Source organism: Aedes aegypti, chromosome 2 (assembly GCF_002204515.2).
Source record: "Aedes aegypti strain LVP_AGWG chromosome 2, AaegL5.0 Primary Assembly, whole genome shotgun sequence".
In the NCBI taxonomy this organism is placed as follows: domain Eukaryota; kingdom Metazoa; phylum Arthropoda; class Insecta; order Diptera; family Culicidae; genus Aedes; species Aedes aegypti.
Window position 1 is genome coordinate 215,076,821 of NC_035108.1, and position 23,551 is coordinate 215,100,371.

Sequence of the window (23,551 nt, forward strand, 5' to 3'; positions counted from 1 at the left end):
CCGACCGAGATAAGAGCAACAAAAAATCTATGACTCACACAGAGTTACAATCATAAATTTTATCTCATCTTTTTGGCTCACTGTCTTTATTATTATGGATTTACATGCATTGCGCATGTAAAAACACACCGCAATAAAAGATACAAATATGTACAACATTCATTTTTTATAAATTTCATTAAATAACATGACAAATGCGAATACAGTCCAAACTACAATTTTTTTCTCAATAATATCATTGAAGCGTGTGATAAATACGACTGAAAGTGTTTTAACTTTTTTTCTGTGGTATTGGTGTTTATAATGATCTTTCTGCGTCAACTATTTAAAGCTACGTTCTCCCTTTTCTATGGACTCTGTAAGGCGTTAGATTTGATAAGAGACGATCCAAAATTCTGTACAAGATTGTTAATTAAGGATACGGGACTCAACATCATCAAAATGTTCCTTACGCGCTGAGTCTATGAGTTTTCTAACTGTACACTGGAGAATCCTTAAGGGATTCTTTGTTCTTGTGGGACTTTTCAGAAATTTTAACGAATTCATGAGGATGCAGATTCCAAGTGGACACTGAGGGCTTCTTAAGGGATCCTTAGAGTGTATAATTGGTTATGCTTAGCTTAGCTTAGCTTAGACTGACTACACATATCAATGGTTGCTATTCCGTGATTGACCGAAGTCAGTGAAAATGCACAAAGAATCAACTAGAAGTTCGGCTGGGATTGGCCATAATCTTCTTCAGTGTGCATAATTCAGTGCCTCTATTTATACAGGGTCAATAACGGCGCCGGCCACGTCCTTGCAGTCAGGTGGGATTGGGGGAAGGAATGTTAGTGTGTAACCTTTGCTTTTTGGAGACCGTGTTTGCCTCTGCATCTCCACAAAGGTTACTGGGAGGAATGTTTGTTAATGGGGAGGATCGTTGGGTCATAGGATTCACTTTGATAAGCGATTAGACCATGATAAACAATGATTTGTGAGATGCTTATACGTACATGCTTATACGTAAATATAATATTTTCATTTGATATGAACAATTTCTATGTAGAGGAAAATTATGCCGACACTTGAGGTGACGAACCATTCAAAGTTTGTTGAACAAATACCTAAATGTAATATTCCTACAGCTGTCAGGACGAAAGCATGTGTTATTATATCTTACTCATTTGAAAAGAAACAAAAAACTCGATTGGTTGGGACATCATAGAACACTCTTATTCTTATGCCGACACTTACAGTGGCGAACCATCCAAAGTTTGTTGAATAAAGTGAACCTTTGGCAAGTCTACACTTGTAGTGTCGAACCATTCAAAGTTTTTTTAATTACAAAAATAAAGGTATATAAGAGGTGTTCTGAAAAAAAAAATGTTAAACATAAATAAATCATGAATCAGAGTTTGTGTCGACACTCACAGTGACGAACCATCCATAGTTTGTTGAAAAATCATATTTACATCCCACCATTGTAACGATTGAATGTGCAGTCATACATATTTTATAGATTAGAAATAGTAGCATGAAACAAGCTCACCAATTGATCCGTTATCCTTGACTGAGCAGCCACAATCCACTTTCGGCTTCACTCGTTTGCTCGGCTATAAAAAAGCACTCAGGAAAAAAAAATAAGCGCGCGACCCAAAAAGAATAAAAAAAACTTTTCGGGCTTTCTTGACGCACTGCCCAGGAGCAAGCGTCAAGGTCGAAGGATCAAACAGAACTAACCGATCGCGGCACTTTTTCAGTTACTCCAACCGAACTCACCGATCACGCCACTTTTTCACTTACTAGACCAACGCGCGATATGTTTGATCCTGCCCTCGTCGCTCGCCCGGCAAAAGCAAGTGTCAAGGTCGAAAGATCAAATAGAACTAACCGATCGCGGCACTTTTTCACTTTCTTCAACCGAACTCACCGACACGCCACTTTTTCACTTACGAGACCGACGCGCGACATGTTTGATCCTGCCCTCGTCGCTCGCCCCGGCGAAAGCAAGTGTCAAGGTCGAAAGATCAAACAGAACTCCCTTAGAGTGTATAATTGGTTATGGAGGATTATGTCCAAAATCAGGTGATTCCTAATAAACTCTAGGGCGTTCTGTAAATTTTAAGCGGGTAATGCGAATTCATAGTAGTATTTTTAATATATCCGGCGAAAGCTTGGGGATTTTGAAAAGGTTCCCAGAGGAATTTGAGGTGTGTTAGTTTGAATTACTACTTTGAATTTGGTACTTTGATTTTTTTTCATCGGAGACATGAGGATTTTCAGCAACATCGCAGCGGAATTCCAAGATGTTAACTCCTTAGCAAAATCCTGAGAACTATGCGAGATCCTACGGATGCTTGGCAAGATGCTTCAGAGCTCAAACGTTTTTCTGTATATTTCTTATGAGAACCTGAAGATTTCTATAAGGTTCTTGGGGTAAATTTCAGTTGATTTCATAAGGTAGGTGTAAAACATATATGCTCAATTAAAAATTATTTCAAGTAAAAATTAAATTCTACAAAATTACAAGTCACATGTATGCATCATCTCATGTTTATGTTTGCCCTTTTGATGCAGTCAACCATTCATTATAAAATGCTTTATTGTTCGTTTTATTGAGGAATAGATTCTCGTGCACATTTTGAACGTGGAAAAATAAATACTCACACGTCAGTATCTATGGCACTTTAATAGAAGCACGCAACTTGCATTCAATGTACAATCCAACATAATGCGTTACATGCGTGTTACTTGTTGGTTTTGTTAGCTACGACGCCATCCAATATATGGCAAACATAGTGGGAGAATATTTTGGTGTGACAAAATTATTTAGGTGTGAGTCTATTAGAGGGCAAAATCCTCAATACTTAATCAGAAACATAAATTGAAGGAGCAATTCTAAACTCACGGAATTTACCAAATTTACGCTTAAGTCCAAAGGCTCATGTCATTTTGATTTTGATTCGCAAATACGTCTTTAAACAAAACAAAAAATTCTTTCATAGTTTTAAGAAAATGTTCAGTTCTTCAATAAAAGTCATTTATGCGATTATTGGTTTTACAAGGCCCTCTTATACAAAAAATATACATAAAGCCTCTAAAAATTAATTTTAATTGAAAATAATTGGCGTAAGAACGCCACCAGAAAATTGTTTGTCAGATTTAACATTACGTGATTCATAGTATAACCCTTCGGGAAAATGCTTCGAAGTGAACCTTTTCGAAGTCTCAACGCCTTATGATTCCATAAAAATGATGTTTTTACATTGGAATGATGTTTTCAAAACCAATAGTTGAAAAATAAAATTTGAAATATGGGTTCCGATTTTGGCACGGTTCCGCTTTTGGCAACTGAAAATTTCAACTTTGTTGCCAAAAACGGAATCCCACTGTATCTCGATTTTGCGTTATTTGTAGCTGGAACGCTATGTCTTCTGGATCAATGGCGGAAACAATTTGCGCGGAATCTTCAACTGTTTTAACGGAAACGGAAGGGAGGCGGCTTAATGCATCGACATGACTCATCAACTTTCCACTTCTGTGATGAATGGTGTAATGGTAGTTTTCCAACTCCAAAACCCAACGAGCTATTCTTCGATTCATGTTGGCCTGGTTCAAAGTCATTGCTACAGAACTACAATCCGTCACAATTCGAAACTGGATACCTTCCAGATAAATTCGAAATTTACGGAGCGAGTAAATAATGGCTACCCGACTAGAGGCTTGTAACAAAAATATAATAAAATTTTATCAGAATATGATATGCATATCATGTTATAATATAATTTTGTTAGGCTCCGTTATCCATAGAACATAATAAAACAAAAATATAACAAAATGTGTTTTATTTCCCTTCAAGATATTTTTTTGTTCATTTTTAACAACTTTATAACAAAATAATTAGATAGTTATGCATTTCAATAATATACAATATTATCGTACATCAAGCAGTATTATAATTTTGATACTTTGTATCAAACATTATAACTTGGTTTGATATGTTTTTGATATAATTAAAACACATTTTGTTACGTTTATGTTACTATTCATACACTTTTTGTTATAATTTTAGTTATTTTAACAACATCCTGCATCAAGTTTGTAACAACCTATGTTCGAAAAAAAACTTATAACATAATAACATATGCTGATATAATTTTGTTATGTACCCTTAGTGGGGTAATGTTTCCAATTCGAAACTGTGGTAACGTGACTCGGCTGGACTAGTGCGCTGTGAAAAATATGCCACAGGATGGAATTTTCCATCATCTTGTTTCTGTAGCACGCGGATTTCAGCATCCAGTTCACGTTTTTCCTCGTTAGCCGAATCGGCCTCCTCATCGTGGCCGCCATTTTGTTGGTCGTTCTCAGCATTGATTTTATCTCTCAGCGTCACTTGTTCAAACAGGATCCGCAAGTGCCGAACTGTAGCGGAAGGAGGAAATTCAACATGGCGGTTTTGCAGCCAAGTAATGAGCTCGGCTTTGGTCATCCGTTTTGCATCCGCCATTACTGCAGCCAATTCCAAATTCAGCTTCCTCCACACAAGTCTGGTCCTCCGGTAAACGCGAGGGCAATCCCACTTCTGAAGATGTAACCGGCCAAAACTTTACTTTTTCGGACTTCTTTTGAAACGCGGATATTAAAAGTTTTCCGATGTTTATTCGTTCGTGGCTTTTTACAAACTGAAGCGGTTTTCCTCTATCGTGTGTTCTCGAACTCTCTCTCACTCGTCTCAATCAATTCCCCACTCATACATATGCTTCTTTAGTACAGTACCTCACGCACTCATACACTCACACGAGCACATAGTGTCATTCAGGATATACACTGAAAAATTATACCAGGACAGTGTGGCCAATCTACATATCACTACACATTATTATTTTCCATGGTGATTATTATTATTAAAATAAAATGCGGAAACAAATAAACGTTTCATTAAAACTTTTTATTTTCATTTAGGTTTAAAATTTATGAAAAACAGATTGCTCTACCGGAAATAGGTGATCATCTTAAGTTGTTGGATTTTTCGGGATGGTCTGCTAAAAAAGAAGATGTTTCTGCTGAAACAAAAATAAACAGCTTGAATCACTTAATCATGATACGATACCTCATACTTACGCTGAAAATGTGGTTTAATCGTCCTTCCAATAATTTTCCAATGAAGTCAAACCATATAGAAAGACTTCAGTGTGTTAGGCCACTGAAACATATATTAAAAATATTATCATTCTATATTAGTTTTGGCAATATATGATTACTCACCACGGATAAGGTTAACTCTGAAGAGTAAACATTATTGCTTTAAGGTGAAGCGGCGTGTAAGTCAAAGAATCATTAGAATCATCATTGATGTAATAGTAGTAGTGTCGCCTTTCTATGTATATTTTCAAAACAAACAAACAAAAAATATAACATTTGTGTTAAGCATATTTTTATGTAAACACATGGGAAATTTAGTAGATTGACGAGTATTGGAAATCAAAATCAACTCTTCAATCGTACATATCAAAAGAAAACATTACAATTTAATGAAGGGCAACGAAATTTCTCTGTTTTTAATTGGATTTATCGCATATTTTTGTTATGCATCGGTACGGTTTATGTTTGCAAGGGATGACGGTGTTGCCAGGTGATAGGTGACAGATTTTTCTAGCAATTGTTATATGCTTGTTTTCGGAACATTTGCTGCATATCATAAAAACTTATCATTTTGCAAATAGTTTTCCATCACAAGATCACTGATTTAATAAAATTTTAATGCTTTTTGTGATCAATTCACATTAAATGCTATGATTTTACAGATAGCAACTCTGACATCGCTGCGCTCAACGATCGCGATGATTGTGCACACACGATAGACGCGTCCCGACGCACCCCGACGCATCGCACTGTGGAGCTTTTCAATTATTTTGGGTGGTCCAAATTGCTAAACTCTTGGTATGATTTTATGCTTCGTAGAGATGGTTTTTGTAATTTGAGAGAATCGAAAAACAAACAACGTATGAATTTCAAGTTTCTATGCTTTGCCCAACCTATCCGCACTAAAAATTAATACAACAGACAAAAAGTTGGATATTTTAGACTATAACACAGGCATGTCTCAGTGTGCGGTGGCGGCGTCGATTCGCAGCAAGTGAAAACCACCGCCATAATAGTTTTGAGTGTTGCGGTTGATTCAACTTTATAAATATTTGATTCCCGTTTGAAATGTGTTCCTTTAAGGGAAGTGAATGAAAGATTTGTTTAGTGGAAGTGTAGTGAACGCAATATGAAATCCAAAACACAAATGTTTGCTGCAGAATTACAATGGAAAAGGTAAGCACCTTCCCCGACTAAGGGTACATAATAAAATTATATCAGCATATGTTATTATGTTATAAGTTTTTTTCGATCATAGGTTGTTACAAACTTGATGCAGGATGTTGTTAAAATAACTAAAATTATAACAAAAAGTGTATGAATAGTAACATAAACATAACAAAATGTGTTTTAATTCTATCAAAAACATATCAAACCAAGTTATAATGTTTAATACAAAGTATCAAAATTATAATACTGTTCGATATACGATAATATTGTACATTATTGAAATGCATGACTATCTATTTGTTTTGTTATAAAGTTGTTAAAAATAAACAAAAAAATATCTTAAAGGGAAATAAAACACATTATGTTATATTTCTGTTTTATTATGTTCTATGGATGACGGAGCCTAACAAAATTATATCATAATATGATATGCAAATCATATTCTAATAAAATTTTATTATATTTCTGTTACAAGCCTCTAGTCGGGTTGGTGTTCTTTTCGGTAGTTATGATTTTTTAAAAGCTTGAAAATAGCCCAGAAACACAAAATGGGTTTGAAGCACACCTAAATTTACTCCAAATTGACTGAAATTTTGGCCAGAAGCTCATTCCGACATGTAAAATTAAAGTATTAGTTGACTAGGGAGTTTCCAGACATTTTTGAAATAATGAATAGGTCTATTGCATATGTATAATCGGTGTTAAGCTCTTGCACTGTAACAACTACTAGCGTAAGGACGCCCTTCACCGCTCATTGATAGCATAGATTCTGAGATAAATTTTTACGTGAAATAGAATGGAAAAGCTTTCGAATGACGTATTCAGATATGCAAAAGGAGCTTCCTCTATAAATTAGCGATATTTTATTCTTCAACCCATCCCGACTAAGGGTACATAACAAAATTATATCAGCATATGTTATTATATTATAAGGTTTTTTCGAACATAGGTTGTTACACTTTTGATGCAGGATGTTGTTAAAATAACTAAAATTATAACAAAAAGTGTATGAATAGTAACATAAACATAACAAAATGTGTTTTAATTCTATCAAAAACATATCAAACCAAGTTATAATGTTTGATACAAAGTATCAAAATTATAATACTGTTCGATATACGATAATATTGTGTATTATTGAAATGCATAACTATCTATTTATTATGTTATAAAGTTGTTAAAAATGAACAAAAAAATATCTTAAAGGGAAATAAAACAAATTATGTTATATTTCTGTTTTATTATGTTCTATGGATAACGCAGCCTAACAAAATTATATCATAATATGATATGCATATCATATTCTGATAAAATTTTATTATATTTTTGTTACAAGCCTCTAGTCGGGATACTACTGCCTTTATCACTGGCACAGATGCCCTACCTATTTTACTGTGTCCATTCAACAAAAACAATGCTCTGTAATCATAATTTCTGACGATGCTATCTTAATATGTTCCCAGGTTCACATCTCAATAAGGACCAAATAACCTTACCGTATAGTTATTCTATTTCAAAGTTGGGAACGTCTGCTCAGCATCGTCCGGAACGACGGACTTGCTTTCAAATTGTACATACTGCCGAAAAAAAAGTTCTGCAGGATTCGGTCTTCTCGCCATTACCATATCATTGCACATTCACCAATCTTGTTTCACAAACAGTGAAAATTTTGAACATGGCCCAAACTAGGGTTTAATTAATCGATTGCTGTTCTTCTTTCTTTTCTTACCCGTTCATATACTTTCCCTCAATATGCACTGTGCAGAATACACGAAATGCGCGACGAGAACAATGAACTGCCGGGCGATTTCCTCCATGAACTCTACAAGTGGGCGCTCGAGTGTAAATAGCCAAAAAAGCAAAACACTTTAATTCAATAAAATCCCAGCTTTGATCAAACGATTTTCTTCCCATTCCATGTAATTCGCCCCAGCCATCGGACGTGTTGCGCTGGACACCCGACTTGGCTGTGTTTCGAAAACGGGCAACGAGGAATCGAAACGAATCATCGACTCAATCAACACCTTTTTCTGGACCGTTGCCGAGGTTGAGCTGCGGATGCCCATCTGGAGGATATATAAGACCAGTGCCTACAAAAAGTACCTCGGTGCATTGGACACTTTCCGGGAGTATGTGAACGACGGTTTTAGATTGATTTTATTGACAGACGTAGCCAAGATTCAATTGTTATTTATTCACTATAACGATATTCTCTTGTAGGCTATGCATGCGACACATCAACATCGCGATGGAAAAGATGAACAATAGCTCTGAAGTGAAAAGTGAAGAGCACATTTCCATAGTCGAACGAATCCTGCAAAAGACCAACAACCCTAAAATTGCCGCCGTGCTTGCATTGGACTTGATCATGGTTGGCGTCGACACGGTATGTATCATCATCGGCGCAACGTACAGTGAGGGACGAAACTTGAGGAGCACGTCATTATTTTTTTTTCCATTTGCTGAATTGCTATATTTTTAACATACTGCCATCGGTATTTTGCGTCCATATTTTCATTTTACTATTCAACTTGAAGAAGAATGCATAGTTATTGCGCATATAACTAAATAGCATATACTGACTTGTATGAATTGCACTTCGATCCAAATGAATAAGAAATGGGACTTTCCACTTATTTTTTGAAGTGCACATATTAGCAGATCTCATATTGATCAATAACAGCGCCATTCATGTCCTTATAGTCGCTTGGAATGGGGAAAGAATTTTCTAGAGACCGAGAATACTTCTGCATCTTCACAATCCCCACGGGATAGGTGTTTATTAGTTAGGAAGGATAAGATCTGGGAGTCACCTCTAGTCGGTGATGATATTGATAGTAGATTGAAAAGAAGCTAAAACACTATTTAATCTACTTAATTTAATGCAGTTTATTGCAAACGACTAATAATGACAATTTTTATAAAAATAAATCATGAGCATGAGCATTGAAAACCGTACAACCGCAGATCCGCTATGAACCATCCATAGTTTGTTTGTCAATTATAAAAACCTTACGTTGCCACGATAAAAATGTATTGTCATACGTTTGAAACGAGCTCACCAGTTGTTACTCCATCCTCGACTGAACATGAATATCATTTCACTCGTACAAGGCGAATCGGGCCCGATTGCTCCTGACTCTATCGCTCACTCACAGGAACATGCAACATAATCAATGGCATGGAAAATTATTATTTTGGATAAATTGTCAAAAGTATTCAAAGTTCCTATAGTTTTCCTTCATGAAAAACCATCAGTGCACCAGTAGCCGCTCCAACAACATTAACAACTTTCAAATGAAAAAGCCTGACATTATTCTCATTTGTTAAAATGATTCTTTAAAGTAACAACATAAGACCTTTGGAGCGGTTTTTGAATCAATGAGCAATTTTGTGTGTTCCAATTACCGCTCATGCAAAAAAATCAACAAAATTAAAAAAAAAAGTCGATTTTAATATACAGCTTTCTTTAATAACGTTGTTACAGTAGCTTGACTTTCGCGTAGCTAGGATTTTTTTTCTGAAGGGGGCCTAGGGGGCCTGGAATATACTTGTTTTACAGATGTAATGTCGGTCACAATAATCACGACTTTCACAAATTTCGTAGTTTTAACAAATTGGTATTGATTTTAATTATTTGTAGTTTCATCTCATTTCGTGGCACATCAGTGATATTTGGAAATTTAAATTTACAAATTCACTATTTTTGTAATCCAGCCAAAAATCTTCCAAGAATTCTAGCAAAAAATCAGAAGGAATGTTCTTTATGATTCCTTTACAATTTTTTCAGGCATTTGAAGAGATTCCTCTTAGAATTCCTAGGGGATTTTTTTATGAATTATTTTCGTACTATTCAATACTTTCTTCAAGAACTCCTTTGCCAGGTTTCACGGAGTTCCTCCTGGGGTTTCCACAGAAAATGATGCCCAGACTTTCTGATCTCACCAAAAAATGTCTTGATGAAGCTCTATCGATTTGCATAAAAAAAGAAAAAAGTATCCTTCCAGAGAATACATAAGAAAAATGCTTTTGAAGTTCTCCCTAAAGTTTTTCTACAGAATTGTTCAAAAAATCACAGCAAAAATTATCCAGACTTCCAGAAGAAATCCATAAACGATTCTTCTAGGTGTTACTCTCAGTATCCCTCGTAATATTCCACAAAAATTTCATAAGCATTTAAAATAAATCAATTGGGAAAAATTCATGATTTCTCAAATAGGTTCTCCGCAGATCTATCTGCATTTTTTCAAAGATATTTTTTTTTATAGATTTCTCTAAACTCTAAAATCAAAAGTAGTGATTTTAAACTATAACACAAATAAGGACGGCCCTTAATATGAAATTTTGTGCAATTTCCAGAGTAATTTGTTCAGGCATTTCTCAGAGAATTATAGTATTCTTTCCCTAAGATTCTCCCGAAAATATTACCAGAGATTCATTTCAGTATTTACAACACTTTTTTCTATGAAACACACCAACGATATTCACAAAAGAAAATCTCCCAAAAATTCCAAATAGATTTTTTTCATTGTTTGGAATTTGGAAAAGTTTAAACTCGCGTTCACCCGACAGTGAAACATTAGGTGCAATAAAAAGCAAACAATCCCGCTACTTGAAATCAGACGATACCAGTATGCGTTCAGTACCACCTACATCAGTGAGTAAATGATTTTATAGACATACAGCAAAAACAATAATAATAACGCAACGTGCAATAACTTAGGATTCAACAAATGTTAAAACAATACCGACCACACGACAGGCTAGAAGTTACAGGACAAGAGCGATCATTTCTTCGTGAGTAATAAATTTGTTTATGTTAATGTCTTCAAACAATTCTTCAATTTAGTAATATTGTCTTCAAGTCGTGTTCAGCATAATTTATGCGTATATATTTGAAAATGTAATAAAAACATTTTAGATCCCTGAGGAAGACCCCAATCCAGGACCGAAACGTCGGAGCGAGTAAATTTTAGTTCGCTCGATTTTTTTTTAAATAAGCCTGCTGAGCCAATTCATCTGACACGTTAAAGAAGAATTCAGTCGTCAGCTCTCTTCACAATGTTGATGTATTAACTTAAAGTAAATTGTATTAACGACTTAAAGTTAATGTATGGATTTCTTTAGTGAAGCCTCATAAGGGAAATCATCATCACCGGACATTTCGAGCAGGGTATCATCAAAAACATGAGAAATCAGAATGCAGTGAATATGCTCCTTTAAGCTGAAATAGCATTATTTGGATATTCAGAAAAAAAAAACGAATTTTGGGAATCAAATATCCAGGATATTGACACTTTTTTGTATCTCGCTTTTTGCAACGGAGATGTCGGAAAATTGTGCTTATCGCATACAACAAGAAACTAGTTCTAACAGTAACCAATTGATCGCCAGCTGGACGGCTAAGCTTTCGATTGTCGCATGATTCACCGAAGTCAGAACAGTCACGCTGATGCTATGTAAGACAAGCAAGGTTTTCTCACTATAGTTGTACAACGTAAAATAAAGTAATTACTGAAGCAATTTTTTTTTTTTGTTAATAACAAGAGTCATGTAAATTGATTCAGAAAATTATTCATATTAAATTGTTATTTTTTTATTGTTATCAAACATTGAGTGGGGCTGGATGATTCTGGATAAAGATTGACCATAAAAAATATCAGGATAAATATCGAAATTCGAAATAGTTCATTCCACGGTGCCCCGTCAGACCGTTATTATGCAAAAAAAATTGTCTATCAAATCTGAGCACAGGGCTCGATTCCTAGGGTCATTCTGCACTTCTGGACCAATTTTTAAAAAAATCCCTAGAAAAAATCTCGAGAAATCTCGATTTGAAGTTTTTGACTAAAAATTTCAATATAATCCATATTAAAATTTTTCAATAGCACTGAAAAAAACCTACAAAAACGCTAAAAAAGTTCGCCAAACTGTTCTCAACTAGTAAAACATTGTTACCGTTGCTATAATTAGAAATATTCACGACTTTTCTGGCATTCGTACTAAATGACCAGCTCACTGAAGTTTGCCTATTTTATTCGCTCAATAGTTTTCGCTCCTATTCTTAAATAAATGTGCTTAGAGAGCCAATAATAAGCGTTTTATACAGGGAAAATTGACAATGATGTTTCATGTAGGTAAGCTTGTATTAATCGTTGCTCTCTTTGCATTATTATTAAAAAACTGCTTAAGTTTTCGAAACACTTTTCAGTGTTGCACGATAAAGGACCGCGAGGTGTTTTGGCGAAGTTGTTAACGAAATAATGGATCTTTGAAGTCAGATAAGCCTTTATCAAGCAACAGTGTAGAAATGTCGTCTCCATTTGCAAGTTGCGGGTCCAAAAGCTGGTTACGTAATCCAAAAGGAGATATTCGCACGTGTTTTTACTACAAGAGAAACATTATTATCATACGTCACACGTATATGGCTCTTCAACAACTTTAATTACATCTCCATCAAGAACTGCCTCAACATCAACACATCTGAACCTGTTTTTTTCTCTATATGCGACCTTATACGTTTGGGTAGAGTAAATGGCATCACAAGCTTATCTTAGTTATCTATCTTCAAAATGGTAAAACCCTGCTTTACTGCACTGTGATCGATTCCAATAAAGTCATCGTCTGCAAAATCAAGGAGTATAAGCAGGGCAGACAATCAAAAGATTCGTCACCGACGAAATAAAAAAAACAACGTCATCCAGTATAATAACTCTGGCAGGGCGTCGTCTCGTCATCGACGAAAGAATGCATGACTAACTTCAACCCAAAATCATCAACGAGCAAATATTTCTTCATTCCGCTTGCTACCCTTACATACATAAAGAAAGCGTTTACTGTATATTCGGTTCATATTTTTAGTCGGTTTGGTGCTCCCGAACGAAGATTCGCCCATAACGAAGGAATCGTATTTGATCGTCATCATGACGCCGAGCCTATGTGACTGGATCTAAATGTTTATAATTAGAACAACGGTAACAGTTATATAGTAGTTGAGAACAGTTTGGCTAACTTTTTGTGCGTTTTTGTAGGTTTTTTATATGCTATTGAAAATTTTTAATATGGATTATATTGAATTTTCAAGTCAAAAGCTTCAAATCGAGATTTCTCGAGATTGCTCATAAGGATTTTTTTTTAAATTTGCCCAGAAGTGCAAAATGATCTCAGGAATCGAGCCCTGTGCTCAGATTTAATGGACAATTTTTTTTTGCATAATAACGGTCTGTCGGGGCACCGTGCATTTCTTAATATATTCGTCATGAAATCTGTTGTATCACATTGTAACATGAAAATAGTATTAATGAACTCAATGGTCTTTGTTTGTTAAACATTTGAACAAATAACTTGTGTTAAATGAGCGGAATGTGGTGCACTGATAGTATTTATGTTTTTTTTTGCACAAGACTTATATTAAAGTCAAAAGTAGTGCTTACTTTAATTTTATAACGCAAATAAGGATTCAGGGGTAGGGTAGTCTAAAGATTGTCGTAACCATGATTCAACAAGATGTGTCATCATTCCTAGAGAATTTATAGAGACAAACTTGTAGATGTTTTTGGTTAAATTGTCGTAGGAATTTCTGGCTCTAATTCGTGATGAATTTATGAAAACTCATTGGATCAAAATATGAAGAGTTTCTAAAAGAATTCTTGTCAGAATTACCATATGCATGAAAATTGCTGAAGAAATTCCAGCGAAATATTCAAAGCCATTCCTCCACATTGATCCATTTACCAAATAACATTCAGCTGAATCCAACAAATTTTAAAATTATTCCGGGAGTGTCTATTTCTACTTCGGTGATATCTACACATTTTTCTCAACTTGTATAAATCACAATTGAGCGGATGTCAGTTTTCAGCATATTTTCTAATGAGACGGCATGCCCAAAATTAAAAAAAAAAAAAACACCATTCAATCGATTATCTTTCTTGAGAAGATTCCTAAGGAAAGGTAATCGCATATCAGCCCCACTACAGTACTGGACAGAATAAAGTACGCATTGGCCGTTTTTCCATACAAAATGATCAAGTTTGGAGTCTTATATCTCGGTTTCTAGTTGTCCGATTGACCTGAAATTTTCACTGCAGCTTGAAAGTAACCTAAAATTTGCAAGGCTAGTTTTTCATTAACGAACTTTTAAGTTATCGCAAATCTCAAATTTTGATAAAAATGACAAAATTTTAAAGTAAAAATAATTTTTAAATGAAAATATTTAGGGCATTATGTTCTTCTGAAAAAATGTACAATTTGATAAGACACACAAGTTTGCAGAACATCATTTTTCGGAAAAACAGATTGTTTTCAAAATATTTTCAAAATTAAATTTTGCAATTTTTTGCAAATTGAGAGATTTTCAATAATTTAAAAGATTGTGTTTCAAATGCAGTGATATTTTAATTGAGTAAAATCTATGTTATATCTAGGCTGTGGTGAAAATTTCAGATCAATCGGACCACTAAAAGCTGAGATTCAGATCTCCAAACTTGACCATTTTGTATGGAAAAACGGCCAATGCGTACTTTATTCTGTCCAGTACTGTACATATTACTACTCTGTATGATAACAAAGGAACCGTCTCCTGGTCATCGTTATATTTTCTCGGAAAGGCAAAGAGATTGTGAAATGATCTAATCTTCCGGAATGTTTTGAATATTCGTATAGAGCTTGTAAAATTCCCAGCCCATTATGATTATCTAGTTTTATTTGTATGATATTATATATTCATGACAATCTAGGAATTAAAAAACTAGAGTCAAAAAAACTAGACAGATGTACAGCACTTTTACTGTTCACTGTTTTTTTATGCTACACACTCAATCACGATTTGCTTGTTCGGTATTTTTTATACTGGGTACGAATTGTAAATCATTAAAATACCGAACTTTCAGCTTTTTGATTGAAAACTTCTGAGGTTCAGTAATAATTTTTACTTTTTACTGAACTACGGTTGCTGTCTGACCCAATTTTCCAGCATTATGAGCTTGAGCTTGAGCTTGAGCTTGATTGGCCGCCCGTGGATGCACTCCAGTATCGCCAGATCAGCTGCACTTACACAAGGAACCAACCGAATGACTGCTTGGGACTAACAGGCATCCTCAGTGTATAAGTGCTGGTGATCTTCTATTTTTAGGCAACAATGGCACCTGCCACGTCATAATGCAGACCAATGAGGGGAAGGGGGAGGAATTGATGATGCATTGAACTGACTCCCACGTAGACCGTATATTCCACTGCATCCACGTCAGTTCATGCGGGAGTGTATGGATTGAGGGAAAGACATGGCAGAGAGGTTTGCTTTTGTGGTTAGCAAACTGCCTATGTATCAGGCGTAAGAAAGGCGTGCGCGTGGAAGAATGGAAGCGTTAGGGAAAGCGTTAGGGAAATAAAATCAAAACAAACTTATGCGCATGCGGGGAAGTGTCAAATGAGAATCTCCTGTTGTAAAATCGTCCGGCGCCGGGAGACACGGCTATGGCAACCAATCTTTTCCTGCACTTATTTTGCGCTTACTTGTGGTAATTAGTCGAAATTTAGTCAGAATCTCAACCAAAAAGGCTCAGGACTGCTTACGTTGGTAAATTCGGTTGGTTTACATACAAGAGGTAAATTCATCTGCATCATTGAGTTTACCTCTTGTATGCAAACCATCCAAATAATGATTTTGTCACACATTTTTCGATTACTTCCACTGTGATATGAGCATACCGTAGATGTTTATTCGTACGAAAAATGCATGTCGATGTCCATGTTCATGTCGATTAGGTTTTAATTTGTATTGATTTCTGAAAAAACAGTATCTGAAAAAGCAAAACATGGAGCATGGGAAACTGGAAAGCCAGTAAAAACGCTCTACAATTTTACTGACTAAGTTAGTAATTTCCATCAATCAAAACATATTGTGATTTACTGGGTTTTTTCGGTAATCGTAAAAATTACCGAAAAAACCGTAGTTCCAAAACCCAGTAAAATTTTACTGGGGTCGGTAATCTGAATTGGCTGTGTATGTGATATTTTTTCAATCGTTTGTGCTACCCGTGGTTTCGAATGTGAACGCGATGTTCTATATTGGTATATTGAATGCTATATAGATTTGGTAGACAATCGTTTGCAGTAGTGGTCCTAATGCATTTTTCATGCCTTTTTTCAAATTCTTAACACAGTTAGAAAAAATCACCGACGGCGGTAGTTCGTTTACCGAAATCACAACAGCTGTACGGTCGGTAATCCACTCGGTAAACGAAAAGTTATCCGAAAGCACTGTTATTTGAGGCTGACAGATGAGCTGTTAAAACTACCGGTAGATCGGTAGTGCTTACCGAAATCCCGCGCCAATTCTGTAATGGTATTTACCGAATCATCGGTTATTTTGGATATACGAAGCAAAATTACCGATATTTGTGCAAAGTAAAAAATCCAATCATACTCTTATTTTCGATACAAACATTTATTTCTGTGGCATGAATAATCACCTCAGATTGAGGAACCTAACATGCCGGGTGGTTATTTCATTTGCAGACTTCAAATTGGAGGTGCAAAGTCGTCTTAAAAATCACAGATGTCAGCATTACTCCACACATGTTCTACACCATCTAGGCGCATTTTTGGAGGGTCCAGTTTCCTCAGTTTTAGCTCCTTTACATCCTGTAGTAAAAAGTTAATATACCCATTACAAATCTTGGTCATATGTTAGCCAAAAATAAATTACTAACCTGTAACGTCAGCTCCCAATCACTTCTTTCAAGCAAAGATTAAAGAACTTTTTGCAGAAACGGGTTTTGTTCGTGGTTTATCTACAAGAGCCGATTAAAAATACCATTATGGCGAATTTGACGTTTCTTGTTCCAAGGTACTCATTACCGACAGTTCAGCTAAATATTTCGCCGAAGTCAGCACTTGAGCTTGTTTACCGATTTATTGGTAAATATCGTCACCGATATCGTTAATCTTGAATCAATTCACCGAAATTCAGTGATTTTATTCGCAGATTTCAGTAATCAAGCCGGAATACACGGAAACATCTGTATTTTTTTGCATTACCTATCTTTTTCGGTGATTTCAATTACGGAATTCAGAGAGTCTGTTTAAGTGTGAATGTTCATACGTTTTCTATGATAACCTATGTTTGCTTTTTATGTTTGGCAAATACGTTATTCGTAAACTAGAATAGAAAAAATAAATTATAAACGCAAAAATAAAACAGCAGTATGCTTAAGATAAAGAACTTCAGTGAAAATGAAATTTTTAGTTTAGTGGTCTTTAAGTTTTATCCGTCACTGTTCATGATCCCCTCGCTCAAACTTGTCGCGCGACAGTAACCTACGATCTTCGGTTGGTGTCTTAGCTAATTCGCTGCATCGCATGGGCGATTTGTTGCGCTTACGTACTCGATAAACAAGTTAAATTCCAAACTCATCGGTACTTATCTTCATACGTATGCCAACCCATATACCCTTTCAATGCAATTTGAATTCTCAATCCAACGTAAACCACAGCCAGAATGCCGGTCGTTAGTAGGACCAATAAATGCGCTTTTACAGCATTGCCACTGAAGTGTTCCGCTAGTACCACCTATCATATCGCTAATACCAGCGAGTAAACTATGTGTGTAATGTATTTTTTTTTCTCATTCGCAGACATCCGTTGCGGCTACCTCGACCATTTATCAGCTGAGCCAGAACCCAGACAAGCAGGAAATTTTGTTTAACGAAATCAAACGCAGTCTACCGACGCCAGATACCAAATTCACCATTTCGATGCTGGAAACGATGCCATATCTGCGAGCGTGCATCAAAGAAACGCTGAGGTGAGTGCGTGCGGATTTTTATTCAGCTAGTTCATAAAAGGGATCACGGATTGTTGAATGTTTAAAATTTTGTCGATTTTTTATTGTAAAAATTGTCATAACTTGATCTGTCCAACATTTATTTTTAATTTAAAGTTTAATATGGTATAATAAGCTGTGATAACAATTTTTGATTTTACCATTTTGTTGAAAAATAAAAATGATTTATGCAAGATTCTTCAAATCCCCTTGGGAGGATTCCTGGTGAGGTTTTCCCCATTACCTCTATATCTTGTTAAACATTCATGTTTAAAACATTTTTATGTTTGAAGAACTAAGGAACAGATATAAAGTTTTCGAAAAAGGGGTTCATACTGCGGCAGCAGTAAACGCACAGCTATTCAGACCAAGCTTAGATTCGTGGGTTCGGATCCCGCCGGTCGAGGATCTTTTCGTAAAGGAAACTTTCTCGACTTCTTAGGGCATCTTAGAGTATCTTTGTGCTTGCCACACAATATGGAAAAATGGTAACTGGGCAAAAAAGCTCTCAGTTGATAACTGTGGAAGTGCTTAAACGAACATTGTGCTGAGAAGCAGGTTCTGTCCCAGTTGGAACGTAAATCCAGAGTGAAGACTAGAAGACTTTTTTTGTTTACAAAGATTCACTGGCCTAAGTTCCACGTGGACAGGCTCTACAATCTGGAATGAGAACGTATCTATCGTAACATTAGATTGAACAATCACGCAAAGCTAAGCATTCGATCAATTGTTGACTACCTAGACCTCATTACTGATTCATAAATTTCTACCTTCTCTTTCCCACAGAATGTATCCGGTTGTAATCGGAAACGGAAGGAGCCTTCAGTCGGATGCCGTTATCGGAGGATATCACATTCCCAAGGGGGTAATACATTCGACGGTAGACGGTTTCGGCATATTGAAACCTTCACCGGGAAAATCATATTTTTTTCTTTTGCCATACACCGCTTTCTCACCATGTGACACATTTTCAGACCCATGTCATCTTTCCCCATCTGGTGGTATCCAATTTGGAAGAATATTTCCCAGAACCAGACCGTTTCCTACCCGAACGGTGGCTGAAACGAGGCGAGCTGAAAGAACACGCCGGATGTCCCCACGCAGGTCAGAAAATCCACCCCTACGTTAGTTTGCCCTTCGGTTACGGACGGCGAACCTGCATTGGACGACGATTTGCCGAATGCGAGCTACAAATTCTTTTGTCCAAGGTAACTTAGCAGCACCAACACCGTACATGAAACAACATCTTCCACTATTGTGTGCTGACCTTTATGACCTTTCTTTTCATTTGTAGTTGTTCCGGCGGTACCATGTGGAATACAACTATGAAAAGTTAACCTACAAGGTAAACCCCACCTATATCCCCGATAAGCCTCTGAAGTTTAAACTGACCGAACGCACCGACTGACTGTAAGCTGGCGATGTGCGTAAAATACGGCTCATGAAAGAAGCTGAAGGGTTAAAATAGCTATAATAGCATGTAAGGGTTCGTACCGGCATGTCCGTGAACGAATATGCACACGACACGGGTACGGAGAATGTAATAAAATATTTATGTACATAAATGTATGGAATAAATTGAGATAAGACTAACATGTAGATAACGAGATAGTTGTGAATAACTTTTTTTTTTCTATCCACCTACAAATAGAACTGACAAAAATCCCTCCCTCCAATTATACCGCAAAATCACTTGTCATCCTCTCAAATGGTTTCGGTAATCAATTTGCTACAATGTGTACTCACTATTTAGCAGAATCGTTAAGCTGGTACTCGTTGCTTCGGCAAAAACATTCCTGCACACCGGAATCCGACCACAGTCTTTTCATCGCTAATAGTAGATCTTCCGAGAAAGGTTCCGTATCGTGCATCCGTTGCACCACATCGAACACCATTTTCGCATCACACTGAAAGGGAGAAAAAGTATTTAGTATCATTTTAAAATTGTTGTGCAGATCTACTGTTCTAGTAAAGCGTCCCGCATTTGAGTAATTGGTTAAGTTTAATACGAATTATAGAATGTGTACGCTTCATACTTGATTGAGAAATGTTACTAAGTTTTGAAAACGTTTTGTTTTTCATTAAATTTGTTAGATTTGTACATGAAGTGTTTGCAAAATTTAATCAAATTTTTCAATGCATATGTGCAGAATGCGGAGAAAGCTCTTAGTTAATAAGCGTGGAAGCTAAGAAGCAGGTTTTGTCCCAGTTGGGACCTAACGCCAAAAAGGAGTACAAATTCGAATAAAGATGATTATGAAAGGCGAGATCTCCCAGTACTGAAGAACATCCAATACCGGAATACCCATACACGCTTGTCAATGTTCTAGAATATTATATTCATGACATTAGATCGAAACCTCAATCTTAATGTTAAAAATTTATACTGCATTCTAGTTACCAGCTGTTTTTTCTCATTTAAAGGTGACAAATCATGTATTTAAAGTTAAATTAAACTAATGCATGCAGCGCGGTTCAAATACCACCAAAAATGTTACTTCATGGGCTAAATATTACCTGCAATAGAATACAGAAATTAAATCTGTTTTTTTTTAAATCAAAATTCAGTTCTGTTTTGGTAGTTGACAAATTAATACCTGAGTGCTTCCTGCGAATTGCTCTGGGTCAACTCCATAGTTTCTGATTCTACATCCGTTGGACGACCCGAATTCGACTCAGGTGAGTAGTTCTGAGTGAATACAGGATCGATGTGCAGGAATAAATCAACTATAACGACAATTTTTGGGATTGCAATAAAAGTATGCAACTCGTAGCCAAACTCGATGTTTTCTATCACTCGTAGTATTTAACCATCTAGATGGATCTCAATGGATAAATGTACGACTCATGTTGAAAAATCTGCAATTTGCAACTTGTGTCATAAATAACTAATATCAATGACTATCGTAAAACTAAACATAACATACACTTCGCAATCAGATTAAATAGACAAATTGATGTGAAATTTGCGAAAAAGTTACACGTCTTCATGAAGAGAATCAAACTCACGATTCCCTGTTCACTAGATAGGGCGCGTTACCCCTGCACCACGAGAGGACATATGGACGCAGAAGTTAACCTGAATTCGATTTCAGCTAAATATTCACGTGGTGCTCTTTCGCAAAGCGCACCTCTTTCGGTAGAATTAAATGCCCATCCAAACACAACGCTTTCTATTGTATATGCAATTCCTAGCCGAGAGCGCATTATTTATTACGTATTGAAAGACAACGTGCCCTATCTAGTGAATAGGGAGACGAGAATTCGATTCTTAACGAGAAGACGTGTAACTTTTTCGCAAATTTCACATCAATTTGTCCATTTGATCTAATTGTAAAGTAAAATTAATGTTTAGTTTTACGGTAGTTGTTCATACTTCCACTCGGCTGGTTAGCCGTAAGCCACGAATCATAATTAAAAAGTAATTTCAACGAATTATCATGTAAACTAGTCGTATATGACGCCCTTTTCAAATATACTAGCAAGTCAGCTCGATGTAAAATGCAAAAATAAAGATGTGTTAAATAATAGAATGAGGATGTTTTCGATATGTGCAATAATTGAGCTTTTGCAAGGGCTCATGAATATCGGAAAAAGTCAATCGAATCAATGTAAAAGCAACAAAATCGATGGGGAATCTGATTGATCAATATACACTGGTCCCACAGTTATGAATCATTTAAGGCTCAGCTTATATTTGGAAAATTATAGAGACCCGACTAGAGGCTTGTAACAAAAATATAATAAAATTTTATCAGTATATGATATGCATATCATATTATGATATAATTTTGTTAGGCCCCGTTATCCATAGAACATAATAAAACAGAAATATAACATAATGTGTTTTATTCCCCTTTAAGATATTTGTTTGTTCATTTTTAACAACTTTATAACAAAATAAATAGATAGTCATGCATTTCAATAATATACAATATTATCGTATATCGAACAGTATTATAATTTTGATATTTTGTATCAAACATTATAACTTGGTTTGATATGTTTTTGATAGAATTAAAACACATTTTGATATGTTTATGTTACTATTCATTCACTTTTTGTTATAATTTTAGTTATTTTAACAACATGCTGCATCAAGTTTGTATCAACCTATGTTAGAAAAAAATTTATAACATAATATCATATGCTGATAAAATTTTGTTATGTACCCTTAGTCGGGGAGCAAAATAAACAATATTTTTTTATGAAATCAATGCCGAATGGTAAAGTGGGGTATATACCTGCAGTTCATGCACAACGTTGTCTTAAACCACAATTTATGAATCGGCAAAAAAGTTGTCCACAAATATGAATCAATGTGTACACGATTTATGAATCAGTGCTTACTTTCAATTATTTTGCAATTAAATGCTATATAGTTCATATGCTTATTAGAACACCGCCTCGGACAACGTTAATTATATCCGGAGCTGAACCGGAACCAAGTATTTAAAGAATCTGCCTTACTTTGCATGATTTTTAATGTTGCTACTAAGCGGGCCTAGTGAACATTGAAATTGTGGATGTATGTGCTTCTGGAGCATGTTTATTTGGAGGATGATGGCAGGTAGTGTAATTAGACAATAATTAGATCTAGATTGCAGAGCTCGTAAATGCTTGACTCTTCGACTGCCTTTACTACAGTGATAAAAATTCACACGTTCGATTTGTGTGTTTAAAATTATGGATCGATTCATAAACGTCCATATCGAACTGCTACGTTTTTCTTGCAAACTTCGTGTGTGTTACACACTAAATTCCTTTGTTTTGGTTCATGGATTGATTCATCAACCGATAACAGATTCCAACTTTTTGCGTCAACCTATCACCCAACACGGATTCAGTGTGTTTTGCTTATGGTTAGCTTGTGTCATGATCATTATGTTAAAGTTGGTCAATTGATCGATTTGCGCAATGAGTTCGTTATGATGAAATCGATGACCTTTGCTATCGATCATCATGTTCAAAACTTCTAAATTGTTTGTGATCAATCCATAGCGAACTAAACTGCGGCTGAATCTCGTGTCGAACAACAGTCATCATCATTCTTCCAAAGAGAAGAAGCAAATTCTGAAGCTGAATGTGTTATATGAAAATTTGTGAATTCGATTTTTCTTTTACTTTAGTAAAGTTGTCCGATACTTTTATTTTTTAAAATTATGAATATTTTTTACTTCTCCATGTGTCTGATAAAAGAGCCAACAGTTCAGCCTGGGAGTTAATAAAAAACTAACGTGCAACCAAAGTGGTCATAAAAATGACAAACAATTGGTATTGATATCAATCAGAGAGGATGCAAACCAGTTGTTTTCTTTCCCACGCATTGCTTTTGGTCCTTCTGCAGAAGCAATAACCCGTTTTTATAGCAAAATTAGGAAGAACCTGTGAGGTGTAGCTACAATTGTTTTACATTTTTTACATCTATAC

At 35.6% G+C, this 23,551-nt stretch overlaps 2 protein-coding genes across 14 annotated transcripts in view; one reads left to right on the forward strand and one right to left on the reverse strand.

Annotated features, from left to right (window-relative positions):
• LOC5570872 (probable cytochrome P450 49a1) overlaps positions 1 to 19,730 on the forward strand; it is a 75,989-nt gene extending 56,259 nt beyond the window's left edge. Inside the window, exons 5-11 of the mRNA XM_001659328.3 lie at positions 8,063 to 8,139; positions 8,231 to 8,426; positions 8,518 to 8,683; positions 17,934 to 18,103; positions 18,908 to 18,986; positions 19,096 to 19,329; positions 19,416 to 19,730. Coding sequence (XP_001659378.1) covers positions 8,063 to 8,139; positions 8,231 to 8,426; positions 8,518 to 8,683; positions 17,934 to 18,103; positions 18,908 to 18,986; positions 19,096 to 19,329; positions 19,416 to 19,529 — 1,036 coding nt within the window. The 3' untranslated portion in view covers positions 19,530 to 19,730. The remainder of the gene's footprint in view (positions 1 to 8,062; positions 8,140 to 8,230; positions 8,427 to 8,517; positions 8,684 to 17,933; positions 18,104 to 18,907; positions 18,987 to 19,095; positions 19,330 to 19,415) is intronic.
• The window catches only part of LOC5570867 (G protein alpha o subunit), a 312,336-nt gene that overhangs the window by 141,296 nt on the left and 147,489 nt on the right, over positions 1 to 23,551 (reverse strand). For all 13 annotated transcript variants that reach the window (XM_021843959.1, XM_021843954.1, XM_021843951.1 and 10 more), the window contains exon 5: positions 19,868 to 20,028. In XM_021843959.1, the coding sequence (XP_021699651.1) occupies positions 19,868 to 20,028 (161 nt within the window). The remainder of the gene's footprint in view (positions 1 to 19,867; positions 20,029 to 23,551) is intronic.